The sequence below is a fragment of the Oryx dammah genome, unplaced genomic scaffold, assembly GCF_014754425.2.
Source record: "Oryx dammah isolate SB20612 unplaced genomic scaffold, SCBI_Odam_1.1 HiC_scaffold_26, whole genome shotgun sequence".
Taxonomy (NCBI): Eukaryota; Metazoa; Chordata; class Mammalia; order Artiodactyla; family Bovidae; genus Oryx; species Oryx dammah.
Genome location: NW_024070210.1, coordinates 20,553,807 through 20,567,890, shown reverse-complemented (window position 1 = coordinate 20,567,890; position 14,084 = coordinate 20,553,807). Strand labels below are relative to the sequence as shown.

General features: G+C 43.8%; 1 protein-coding gene and 1 non-coding gene across 3 annotated transcripts in view; one reads left to right on the top strand and one right to left on the bottom strand.

Moving 5' to 3' along the window:
• Window positions 1-14,084, bottom strand: part of MAP3K9 (mitogen-activated protein kinase kinase kinase 9) — an 87,232-nt gene that overhangs the window by 28,913 nt on the left and 44,235 nt on the right. For both annotated transcript variants that reach the window (XM_040226169.1, XM_040226171.1), the window contains exon 3: window positions 10,099-10,279. In XM_040226169.1, coding sequence (XP_040082103.1) covers window positions 10,099-10,279 — 181 coding nt within the window. The remainder of the gene's footprint in view (window positions 1-10,098; window positions 10,280-14,084) is intronic.
• On the top strand, window positions 4,845-4,917 carry TRNAG-CCC. Its single transcript has one exon. It is a non-coding gene; the product is annotated as a tRNA-Gly (tRNA).

Genomic DNA, 14,084 nt, shown 5'->3' with positions numbered 1-14,084 from the left:
CTGATGTTCAAGCTGGTTTTAGAAAAGGCAAAGGAACCAGAGATCAAATTGCCAACATCCGCTGGATCATGGAAAAAGCAAGAGAGTTCCAGAAAAACATCTATTTCTGCTTTATTGACTATGCCAAAGCCTTTGACTGTGTGGATCACAAGAAACTGTGGGAAATTATTCAAGAGATGGGAATACCAGACCACCTAACCTGCCTCTTGAGAAATCTGTATGCAGGTCAGGAAGCAACAGTTAGAACTGGACATGGAACAACAGACTGGTTCCAAATAGGAAAAGGTGTACGTCAAGGCTGTATATTGTCACCCTGCTTATTTAACTTCTATGCAGAGTACATCATGAGAAACGCTGGACTGGAAGAAACACAAGCTGGAATCAAGATTGCCGGGAGAAATATCAATCACCTCAGATATGCAGATGACACCACGCTTATGGCAGAAAGTGAAGAGGAGCTAAAAAGCCTCTTGATGAAAGTGAAAGAGGAGAGTGAAAAAGTTGGCTTAAAGCTCAACATTCAGAAAACGAAGATCATGGCATCTGGTCCCATCACTTCATGGCAAATAGATGGGGAAACAGTAGAAACAGTGTCAGACTTTATTTTTAGGGGGGCTCCAAAATCACTGCAGATGGTGACTGCAGCCATGAAATTAAAAGACGTTTACTCCTTGGAAGAAAAGTTATGACCAACCTAGATAGTATATTCAAAAGCAGAGACATTACTTTGCCGACTAAGGTCCGTCTAGTCAAGGCTATGGTTTTTCCTGTGGTCATGTATGGATATGAGAGTTGGACTGTGAAGAAGGCTGAGCGCCGAAGAATTGATGCTTTTGAACTGTGGTGTTGGAGAAGACTCTTGAGAGTCCCTTGGACTGCAAGGAGATCCAACCAGTCCATTCTGAAGGAGATCAACCCTGGGATTTCTTTGGAAGGAATGATGCTAAAGCTGAAGCTCCAGTACTTTGGACACCTCATGCGAAGAGTTGACTCATTGGAAAAGACTCTGATGCTGGGAGGGATTGGGGGCAGGAGGAGAAGGGGACGACCCAGGATGAGATGGCTGGATGGCATCACGGACTCGATGGACCTGAGTCTGAGTGAACTCCGGGGGAGGGTGATAGACAGGGAGGCCTGGCATGCTGCGATTCATGGGGTCGCAAGGAGTCGGACACGATTGAGCGACTGAACTGAACTGAATAGTCCATTGAATATATATACCACCCACATCTTTTTAAACCAAGCATCTCTTGATGGGCATGTGGGTTGTTTCCATGGCTATTGTAAACAGTGCTGCTTTGAACATAGGGGTGCATGTATCTTTTCAAATTACAGTTTTGTCTGGGTATATGCCCAGAAGTGGGACTGCTGGATTATATGGCAACAAATACATTGTTTGTTTAGCTTTAGAAAAGCAGAGAGATGACCACCAGAAATAAACAGATTTTGTTCCTGTGAAAGATTTCTTTTGTTGCCCATTAGGCTGAGTAGATTCTTGCCCATGACCAGCATGAGTACATCCCTAACAGTGAACTCTGTCTAATTCAAAGGGGCAAGTTTCACAAGGGTGGACTGCAATGGTGGAGCAGGGCAAGCTTCAAGTTCCCTCCCTACCTTTTAAACGCACATGAAGAATTTCTTTTCATTTGTCCTTGGAGTTAGAGAACTGGGAATACAGAGTTTAGTGGAATAATTATCCTATGAATTCACAGTCACAACCAGGCAAACTCATGTAGTGTTATTAACTACTCATGTAGTTATTCCTTCCAGGAATAACTCAGGAACAGAAATCATGAGGCCATGAGCAGTCGGAAGAGGGGCTTTCCTTATATTTGCAACATGAACCTCAATTTTTTGGTAATACTCATCGGTAGTTTACAGTCAACAAGAAGACATATTAATGTTAAAAAGAATAATAAACCCAGTAACTATTTGACCATGGTATCTTGTACATACCGCATGCTAAGACATTTACAAGTGTCATCTTGAATCCCTACAACAAACCTGCAAGATAAACATTATCATTTTTCAGATGAGGAAAGTCAAGTTTTAGCCATATCTATTAAGGGCATATTAGAGAAGGAAATGGCAACCTACTCCAGTGTTCTTGCCTGGAGAATCCCAGGGATGGGGGAGCTTGGTGGGCTTCCATCTATGGGATCGCACAGAGTCAGACACGACTGAAGCGACTTAGCAGCAGCAGCAACAGCATTAAGGGTGTGTATAGAGTAAGTCATAGTGGACCTGGACCAATTCTCAATTCTTTCTCCCTAGAATGCCCTTCTACCATTTCTCTCTGCTTGGTAAACTCTGCTAATTATCTTTCAAGATCTGATTCAAATGCACCACCATTTATTCATTCATTTTAAACATCTAATATGCATCAAACTCAATGCCAAGCACTAGAATATAGGATTAAAATACACAGATCTTATCCACAAAGAAATCAGAGAGAGGAACAGAAAAAACACTCCTTTGAATACAGAGAGAGAAATCACAACAGAAATACTATGAGAGCGCAAAGGAAGGTCACCTACATCAGACCAGGACAGAGGCAGGAGGCAGCTAAACCCTGAGCTAAACTTTGCTAAGGGAGGGACAGAGGCCAGGGATCAGCATAAAAAAGGGTGTGGACTTGCCCTCAAAGGGCCCCAAGTGGCCTGGCATGGCTCCAAAGGAAAGCAACATGCCCACCTCTGTGCCAGGGCATCCCAGGGGTCTCTACAGAGGGACCCTCAGAGTGGACTGGCCAGTCTCCTTGGGCAATGTCTTTCTCCAGTGAGCCCTCCAGATACTATACATTTTTTTCATGTATTTTGACAGGGCAGGGGGAATATCCTAGTAGACTGGTAGTTACCTGTCTTGTCTTGTCCTGACAGGAAGTTGGATTTTAGTCTGAGACTGATGGGAACAATTGGACACTTCAGGAAGCCTTCCCTGACACCCCGACGTGTTACTCAGCCCTTCAGTTGTTTGTTTACCAGCCTGTGGTCTCCTAAAGGGCAGGGACAACCGGTTCGTAACCTTTGCATTCTCAGGACCTTGCCCAGGCTCCGGTACACCTACACCCTCACATAGTGAATGAGCTGATGCGTGGATGTAGGAGTGAGGGCACAGCCAGACTGTCCCACAGGCTGCACCACGTGCTGCAGAGTAAGCCCCAAATACCATCAGGAACTGCACCAGGGCACTTCCGGCCAAACCTCTCAGGTGACTTATCCAGACAGCAGCCATGCTGGGCAGCACCCATCAAGGGACCTCTACGAGTTCTAGGCACCACTACCTAGATTCCATGCTAGAGTCATTCCCGTGTGTGGCTGTGTGTTCCTGGCACTACTGCCTACTTCTAGTCTGAGGAATAAAAACTCAGTGTTCCCCAAACCCCTTTCTTCCATATAGGCAAAGACAATCGATATCCCAACCCTAATGACCTGGAAAAATAGGGTGTTTTCAAAGATCCAAATGTATCCAAAGATCCAAATGTGTCCTCGAGTCCCGCCTGCTATGGTTTTTACACTGCGTTCTACTCCAGGGTGATGTCTCAGGCCACCAGGAAGTGGGAGGAGCCAGGGATCCTCCCCTCCGGCTTCCACAAGGGCAGCTCTGCTCTCACCTGTCTTGGTCCTTTGTTCATGGGCATTCCACTCCATCTGAAGGGCTCTACAACAAGGAAAAGTGGGAGAAGTGCTGCTCAAGAAAGACTTAAGCCAAATGCCTGCTTCAACACTTACAGCCGTGTGACCTTGAGAAAGCAAGTTCACCTCTCCAAACCTGTTTCCTCAACCGTGTAACAGAGCCAGCAATCCCAACACCTCACAGAAGAGTTGCAAGGAACAAATAACAATAACTATCCAGCATCCTGAAACTGCCACCTATTGCTGGAAAATGCTGCGTGCTTCTCCACGGCAAGGGCCTGAAATGAGAAAGCGTCTGGAGGGGCACTAGCATTCAGGGAAGGAGCCCTTCTGGGGATGAATTAACCAGTCAAAGTGTTCCTCTGCCAATGTTCCTCTGTATTTTTATAACAGAAGGTGGGTGATATAAATGAAGGTTTGGTGTTCCTTTGGCAGGAATAGAGTCCAAAAGGGGGACTGGAGAAACACCCATTAAGTGGATCTGAGCCGCTGGGGAGAGGTAGACATGATTTACCTTGGGTTGAGCCTATTTTCTTGCCCTCCAGGGTTAAGAAAAGGCCAAGAAGTCTGTTCAAGACCGTTTACAAGTGGCCTCCCAGTACCAGCTCAGCTAGAACTCTGCTTCAGCATCCCTTCCACTGAGAGAACTGCCAGCTCTCACAGGGCTGCCAGTAATTTCCCAAGAGTCCTCAGAGCCCAACCTCAAACCCTCGGGAATGCACCCTGTGTCAATCATTAACCACCTTCAGAGGTGCAGTAATCCTTTCCACTGGTAATGCTGGATGTGGGGGAGGGGTGAAGGAAAGGCTGAGAGTGAACACCTTCCGAACCGAAGGTGCAGCAATTCTGCACCTGTCCTGGGCCAGAGCTGCTTTTCTTATTAACCTGCATGGACTTTAAGACTGTCAGCTCAGGGGTCCACTCCCTAAAAGGAGATGGTATCCCTTGAATGGGTTCCTGCACTTGGTCATCAGCTGGGATCCCACGTTGCAGGAACCACACTGACCGTTTAATAATTTTGGCAAAGACAACCGAACTACTATACGTGAATGCACTTTGCAAACTGTGAGGTAGCATACAATTGCTCTTCTTATTGTTAACCAGACCCTCATTCAAAATGACAACATGTTTACTAATTTATTTACAAATATACATGTTAATATATTTATTGACATAATAAATACTTATTAACATGGCAATATGGGGACTTCCCTGGTGGTCCAGTGGCTAAGACTCTGTGCTCCCAATGCAAGTGACCCAGGTTCAATCCCTGGCTGGGGAACTAGATCCTGCATGCTGCAACTAAAGATTCCACATAGATCCCACATGCCCCAAACCAAAGATCCCGTATATGACAACTAAGCCCTGGCACAGCCAAATAAATAAGTTAATTAAAAATAAATATTGGAAAAAACCAAAGAGCAAAAATCATAAAAAATACACATAACCATTTTTTAAAAAAAGCATGAACATTCATGTAAAAAAGGATAAATACAAAAAAAAAAGGCAATATGTTCATGCTGCATTACATTCAAAAAGTTAGCTTACAAAACAGAAATGATCCCATTTTAAGGGACGGGTGGGTGATCATGGGAACAGGAATAAACACACCAAAATGTCATCATAGATTATCTTTAGAAGTGCGCTGTGGGTGATTGTCTTCTTTTCTTTCTTTTTCTCTTTTGTTTATCCATATTTTCCAATTTTTTTTTTTTCCTGCAGTGAACATGTTTTCCTTCTGTCATTTAAAAAACTTAAAATAGTTAACAAAATGCCCCCACCTCATCCTACACACCACAGGCAAGGAGTCACCATGGGAGGATGCCCTCTGACTATCACCACTGCCCTCCCTGCACAGCACAACCAGAGGGAAAGAATGTCTTCTTGAGGACTCTGGGCCATTCTCATCCTACCCCCCATCACAGCATGGAAGAGGTCCAGAGAACTATCCTTGAAGAACAGTGAGACACACTCTGCTGGCCCTGGGCACCTGGCAACTGCAGAGGCTCAAGGCCCTGGATGAGTTCAGCAGAGTGAAGGCAGGTAGGGGAGCACAAGGGAAGGTGGCTGGACTCAGGCTCAGCCCAGCATCTGACACTAAAACCATACCATTACCCCCCGCACTCAAGGCCCATAAGGTAGAAATGAGATAGGAATAAAATGATACCTGGAGGGTATCAAGCTTGGTTTTTAGAAAACCAGGGAAACCACAGATACAGAAAACAACCTGCTGAGAGCCTCCTTCAAGGCACATTGAGGGACTAGGACAACCAGCAGTGAACTTAGATAATGAACTTCACATATTACAGGCTGAAAATCCACCTCACGTAATGTAAGGAAGCCCCCTGAATTTGCACATGCAACCCATGCAGTGGCATGAAGAGCAGTCGAGACTGTGCAAAGAACTCCAGAAACTGAAAATCACTTTCCACCAATCATTTCCCAGTCCCTTCTCCTCATATCCCCTACTTCCACATAAATATCCCACTCAACAGCTGATCGATTTGTTGTTGTTTAGTCACTAAGTCATGTCCAACTCTTTGTGACCCCATGGACTGCAGTACACCAGGCTTCCCTGTCCTTTACCATCTCCTGGAGTTTGCTCAGACTGATGTCCATTGAGTTGGTGATGCCATCCAACCATCACATCTTCTGTCGTCTCCTTTTCCTCCTGCCCTCAATCTTTTCTATAGCATCAAGGTCTTTTCCAATGACCTGCCTCTTCACATCAGGTGGCCAAAGTATCGGATCAATCGATTAGGGAGACAGATCTGAGCACTGCTTCCTGCTTGGCTGCACTGTAATAAAAACTTTTTCTCTGCAAAAGTCTTGGTGTCAGGTCTTTCCATTATGCAGCAGGAAGCAAGCACATTTGCTTGGTCATAACACAGAGTAAGTAATTTTTAAATAAACATTTCTTGAAGCAGTAATGCATTATAAGTCAGTTTGGGAACCAGCTTTGTCCTGAGTTCCTAGACATGCTTTGGCCCTCTGGGGACATCCTGCTGGGTCTCAGGCGTGATGGACCATGGGCCAATCCCCCTGAAGAGGGTGCCCAAAGTGTAGGATTAAGAGTACACAGATGGTGAAGTGGCTGCAAGCACAGATTTTCAAGAGACACATATCTAGTTCAAATCACAGCTTTAACTCTACCACCTGGGTGAACCTAGGGACCTAACTTCAATCATCTAAGCCTCAGTTACCTCATCTGTAAAATGGAAATAAGAATATCTACTTTTGGAGTCATCTCCAAATTAAAGACAAGCCGCTTCCTATGGATAAGCTCTCTTTCCCCTTTTCTCTGGGATATAAATACAATACTTCTGCAGAAGTAACTGTCACTCAGATGTAACTGTTCAGATAAGAACAACATGCTGAGGAATCCTGAAATAATCTGAGTTCCTAAACGACCTCAAGGTGCACAGCTCTTCCACCAGTTTGGACAGGCTGGACTACTCCTTGAAAAAGAAATACATTTCTTTCATTGGTAGGTCTCTTTGTAACCGCCAATTAGCTTAATACATCAACTAATCTAATTAGCCAACAGTCAAGTAACAAAAGTGCTAAGTTGAAGTGTATGAAGTTGCTGTTTCTGTAGGTCAAAAACAGTTGAATATCAAGATATAGCTTAACCTAATGAGATCTGGTCAAATATTTGAAGGAAAGGAAAACTCCTTTCTTTACAATAGCTACTTCCCCCTGTAATTAATGTGCATGGAAATAAGATTCAATATTCAGAAGCTATAAAGCATCAGTGAAAGAAATTAAAGAAGGTCTAAATAAATAGAAAGATATCCCATGTTCATGGATTGGAAGACTTAGTATTACTTAGATGGCAAAACTCCCCAAGGTGGTCTAAAGATTTAACACAATCCTTACAAAATTCTAGCTGCCTCCTTTTCAGAAATGGACAAAAAGATCCTAAAATTCATGCGGAAATTGAAGAGATCCAAATAGCCAAAATAATCTTGAAAAAGAAGAAAGTTGGAAGACTCACACTTCCTAATTTCAAAACTTACTACAAAGCTATAGTGCTTAAAAACGGGTGACATTGGCATAATGGTAGACACAGATCAGTGGAGTAGAAGTGGGTCCGCAGATAAACTCTTACGTTGTGGCGAACTGCTTTTTGACACGGATGTCAAGACAATTCAGTAAGGAAAAAAACAGTCCTGTCAACAAGTGGTGGAAAAAAACAGTCCTGTCAACAAGTGGTTCTGGGACAACTAGATAGCCACAAGAAAAATAATGAAATTATACCCTCACCTCACACCACATACAGAAATTAAGTCAAAATGGAACAAAGACCTATACGTTAAGAGCTAAAATTATAAAACTCTTAGAAGAAAACAAAGGTATAAAACTTCATGACTTGGTTTCTTGGATAGGACACCAAAAAGCACAACCAATCAAAAAACAGCTGATAAACTGGACACCAAAATTTAAAAATGCTTGTGTTTCAAAGGTTAACATCAAGAAAGTGAAAAGAAAATGCACAGAATGGGAGAAAATGTTTGCAAACCATGTACCTGATAAGGTTCTTGTATGTAGAATATATAAAGAATTCTTTCAACATAAAAATGTAAGGATTCAATATAACTCAATTTTAAAACTGGTAAAGGATTTGAACACATTTATTCAGAGAAGATATACAAATGACCAATAAGCACATGAAAAGATGCTCAAGATCATTAATTAGGGAATACAAATTAAAACCACAATGAGATACCACTTTACATCCACTAAAATGGCTACAATAAAAAATAACTAGGGTTGAGATGATATAGAGAAATTGGAACACTCGTGTGTTACTAACAGTAAGCCATGGTAAACAAAAAAATTATTTGGCACTTCCCAAAAAAGTTAAGTAAAGAATTACCATATGACTCAAACATATGTTCACACAAAAACTTACACACAAATGTCTGCAGCAGCATGATTTACATTAGACAAAAAGTGAAACAACCCAAAAGTCCAACAAATGAAGTGAATGAACAAATTGTGGTATATCCATACAATGGGATATTATTCAGCTATTAAAAAAATGAAGTTCTGACACATGCTACAACATACATGAATCCTGAAAATATGCAAATGAAGGAAGTCAGACGCAGAAGACCCCTTCCCATGTGATACCATTTATACAAAATGTCCCAAACAGGCAAATCCATCGAGACAGAAAGTGAATTAGTGGTTTCCAGAGAGTAAGGGCAGGGATAGGAGATATTGGGGAATGACTGCTAATAGGTATCGAGGGCTTTTTTGAGTGATAAAAAATATTCTGCTTGTCATGGGTTGAATGGTGGCCCTGAAAACGTACATCCAAGTCCTAATACCTAGAATCCTTATTTGGAACAGAATCTGTCCTATAGTCTCTGAAGAGAGTATGATTCAACTGACACCAATTTCAGACTTCTGGCCCCTAGACTAAAAATTTCTATTGTTTAAGCCATCAGGTTTGTGGCAATTTGTTAAAGCAGCTTTAGAAAACTAGTAACAATGATGATTGGTGTAAAACAATATAAATTCACACACACAAAAAAAAACCATTGACTTAAATATATTTTAAAAGGTACGCCTTATGGTATGTGAATAATATCTCAATAAAGCTGTTATTTAAAATACACACACATACAAGCTTGCTTTACAACACAGTGAGAAGCAACAACTTCATAGACAAAATATAATGATGATCTATAAGTCCTTGGACTTATAGATATAAAGATGATCTAAAGTCTTTTCTTTTGTATACCAAGGTGATGCTACTGTCTCACAGCATAGGGATGCTTAGACTCTGTAGATGTTCATCCTCCCATTAGTGGGAACAAGATTTTTAGCTCCATGTCTTTGTGACCTTTTGGGCTGACATTAACTAGAGGGATGGTTGGTCTAATCTTTGACTCTGCAGTTCTGGGCACATGCTTGAGACCCATCTTCTCATTTCTTTATTAATGCTCAACAGACAAGACAGATCCTTAACCAAAAGCTTAACTGGATAACTAGAAAGGATAATTTCCAGCCCACCCAGAAAAAAGAGACAGCACAAACAATACTCATCAGCTGAAGAGCTTACAGTGAGAACAAGTTCATCAGTAACAGCCACTGATGCTAAGGAATCCAGGGTGACTGTGGGGAAGGTCTCCAGGAGTGACTGGGTCCCCCACCATCCCATAGGTCAGTACACACTGCCCCTAGAATCTCCTGGTCTTTCTTAGGGATCAGTCGCCAACCCAAAGGCTCCTACATAGAGCTGGTACCAGCCCCAGCACTGGAGGGACTTCTGGTTGATGAGGCATTAGAAACTGTTATTCAGCAGTGTGGAATTCAGTATAAATTGCTCTGAAGAGGTCACCCAGACCTTCTTGGGGGTGCCTGGGATTGTACACCAATTCTCCAAGTCCTGAGGCATCTGTGCAGTGAAAATACATCTGGGGAAGGCTGACTGTTCACCTCTGGACCTTACCTCCACACGTCGCTACCTTTGGAAAACATGGAGGCACGAATGACTTCAGGGGCCATCCAGGCATACGTCCCGGCCGCGCTCATCTTGGTGGTTCGGTGCCATTCGCGAGCCAGGCCGAAATCAGTGATCTTCAGAACCTTGTTGCTCAGGTCTCCATTCTCCACCTTCTGGAGGATCAGTACTGGACAAGGAAAGGAATACAGAAGAGACCAGAGAGTCTGCATTAATGACAGGAAACCACGCAATACAGAGCCCTCCTGCCTTCCTCTGGGCCCCTCCTGCAGGCTCCGTCGTGCGGCTACCATGGGTGGATGGTGGAGCCACCATCCTCAGACACCTCGGATGTACTCATTCTGGTGCGAGGTATACTGCAGGCATGAGATACTATTGCCAGGGCTACTCTAAAGATGAGGAAACTGCAGTGCCACTAAATAAATTTTCCAAGGTCACTCAACTGATAAGCCAGGACTGAAACTCCGGCAGCCTGACTCAAGAGCCTCCTCTGTTACCATGACACCGTAGGGCCCCCTCACACCCCAGGACAGAGGAGCAGGTGGTCACAGCCGACTCTCCTGAGGAGAAGCTCCCCAGGCTTCCTGTCTCTTCCAGGGCACTCCTGGGCTTTCACCACTCTCAAACCATCAAGAGTGGAGGTGCTTGTTGGACTTCTAACGTTTTCAGACAGTGTCTGAACAGTTTCCATGAGCCTCTCCAAGTGACTTGATTTAAAGTCTTATGAAAGTATATCTTTTGGGCAGAGATTTTCCCCTTAATTTGAGCTCCTGGGACATGAGGAAGCCAAGCCTCCATTTCCACAGCTAGGACGGTTCCCAGGGCCCCTGGGTTAGCACCCCTCTGAGGCCCAGATGCTGAACCACCTGGAGTTCAGAGCTCTGTGCACAGGATCTCAGACAAGAAGGGAAGATTCTCTCTGCCATTCAAGTCTAAATGGGAAGAGCAGGAGAAGGGGGTGGGTTTTTAGGACAAGAGCTGAAGTCAATCCCTCAAGTCATACAACTGTACTTTTCTTTTCCTGCCCCCTGAACTGCGCCCAGCACACGTCCACTAAATTGTTACACAATGAAAGGATGTGGGTCAAAGTTTTCTACGTCCTGTGTGCATCCCAGAAAATCAGCAGTAAAGAGAGACTGTTGTTGTTTAGTTGCCAAATCTTGTCCAACTCTCTGCAACCCCATGGACCGTAGCCCACCAGGTTCCTCTGTCCATGTAATTTCCCAGGCAAGAATACTGGAGTGGGTTGCCATTTTTTTCTCCAGGGGATCTTCCTGACCCAGGGATCAAACCCACGTCTCCCGCTTGGCAGGTGCATTCCTTACCACTGAGCTACCAGGGAAGCCCCAAAGAGGGATGACAAGCAGCTATAGGGATAGAAGCACAAAAGAAAACAGCACCAGCCACTCCCTGGATCTAATGGACTAAGTTTCTTTCCTCCACACCCTCTCCCCTGCTCCCCGGACCCCTGACACACCCCTGCCCCACTCCAAGCTTCTAGCATCCTGTATGGGTCCCAGCCTTGGAATGCTTGGGAGATGAAAACAAACAACAAACAACTTTCTACATCTCATCTAATCACAAAAATCTTCCGGGATTCTTCTGTGCCTCTCTCCCCTTCTCTGCGGGTAGAGAGGTAACAGACTAATAAGCGCTCAGACTGCTGGGAAAGCTACACCACAGAAGCCACCATGCCCACCGCAGTGGCGGTAACTGGTCGCCGAGAATTTCTCTGAGATGCCTGTAAATCGAAGACTCTGGGAGAGCCCTTCCCCTTACAGATCCAATGGGGTGACAGGATTGGACAGCTGGCTGGGACGGGGTGCAGAGGGAGGAGGGTTATGGTTTCACAATGCTTCATGAGTCCAGCTGTGCCTTCTCAGAGCCTATGCTGGAACGGGAGGGCAGAGAAGTTTAGATGGTATGACAGGAGACGGACTTTTAGAAATGGGATGGCCTACTGAAGGTGATTTTCTAAATATATTAGTCTCTGGATGGCTTAAGAGGGATAGCCAAAAGATGCAAAGAGGCAAGAGGCAGCCCAGGGCAGTTTATGTAAACTGGAATGCCTTTAGGCAGTGCCCGTCCAGCCCAGCTCAACCTAATCTCCATGACTCTGCTGCCTTACACCCAGACGACCTCAAACATCTGTTCTAACAAGTTGGGCCCCTGAAGGCATGGAAGTTAGAAATCTCTGGCCTACGGGTCCTGCCCACAGCAAAGGAGAGAGGTTATAATCCTGGCAGTCAGTAATTCTAGCAGATGGTTGCAGTCAATGGTTTTCAAGAATAGTGTCCTGAAATACTGGTATCTACCAAATATGTATTACTATTAACAATCAAAGCAACAAAGTTTGTGAAAGCTGTTTTCTGGTAGTTTTTTAAAACTGAGATGAAATCCACATAACAGAAAATTAACCATTTTGAATTGAACAATCCAGCAGCATTTAGTATACTTCCAATGCCATACAACCACCACCTCTGTCTAGTACCAAAACATTTTCATCACCCTCAAAAAGAGACCCCCATATCCATTAAACAGCTATTATATGCAGAGTACATCATGTGAAATGCCAGGCTGGATGAAGCACAAGCTGGAATCAAGATTGCAGGGAGAAATATCAAGAACCTCAGATATGCAGTGATACCACCCTAATGGCAGAAAGCAAAGAGGCACTAAAGAGTCTCTTGATGAGGGTGAGAGAGGAGAGTGAAAAAGCTGGCTTGAAACTCAGCATTCAAAAAACTAAGATCATGGCATCTGGTCCCATTGCTTTATGGCAAATAGATGGAGAAAAAGTGGAAACAGTGACAGACTTTATTTTCTTGGGCTCCAAGTCACTGCAGACGGTGACTGTAGCTGTGAAATTAAAAGATGCTTGCTCCTTGAAAGAAAAGATATGACAAACCTAGACAGTGTATTAAAAAGTGACACCACTTTGCCAACAAAGTCCATATGGTCCAAGCTATGGTTTTTCCAGTAGTCATGTATGGATGTAAAGAGTTGGACCATAAAGAAGGCTGAGTGCCGAAGAAGTGATGCTTTTGAACTGTGGTGCTGAAGAAGACTCTTGAGAGTCCCTTGGACAGCAAGGAGATCAAACCAGTCAATCTTAGAGGAAATCAACCCTGAATATTCTCTAGAAGGACTAACGCTGAAGCTGAAGCTCCAATACTTTGGCCACCTGATGTGAAGAGCCAAATCATTGGAAAAGACCCTGAGGCTGGGAAAAATTGAGGGCAGGAGGAGAAGGGAGCAGCAGAGGATGAAATGGTTGGATGGCATCACTGACTTAATGGTCATGAGTCTGAGCAAGCTCCAGGTGATGGTGAAGGACAGGGAAGCCTGGTGTGCTGCAGTCCATGAGGCCACAAAGAGTTGGACACAACTTAGCAAGTGAACATTATCATCACACATCATCCCCGTTCTCCCCTCTTCCTAGCTTCTGGTAACCACCAACTTGCTTTCTAATGTTTCCCAGGTTCACCCACATGGTAGCTCACACCAGGACTTTAATCCTTTTTTGTGACTGAATAGTATATACCATAATTTGTTTCTCCTTTTGTCCACTGATAGACATTTGGGCTGTTTCCATCTATTGATTATTGTGAATCTGCTGCTATAAATCTATGTGCACATATACTTGTTTGGGTGCCTGTTTTCCATTTTGGGGGGTGTATCCCTGGGAGTGGAATTATTAGGACATATGGTAATTCTCTGTTGGACTTTCTGAGGAAGCACCAAATTATTTTCCACAGTAGCTGAACCATTTTACATTCCCATTAGCAATGTATGAGGATTCCAATTTCTCTGCATCCTCACCATACTTGCTATTTTCCTTTTCCTTTTTCTTATTATAGTCATCCTACTAGATGTAAAGTGGTATCTCACTGTGGTTTTGGTTTGCATTTCCCTAATGACTAATGACACTGAACATCTTTTCTCATGCTTGTTGGCCATTTGTACGTCTCCTA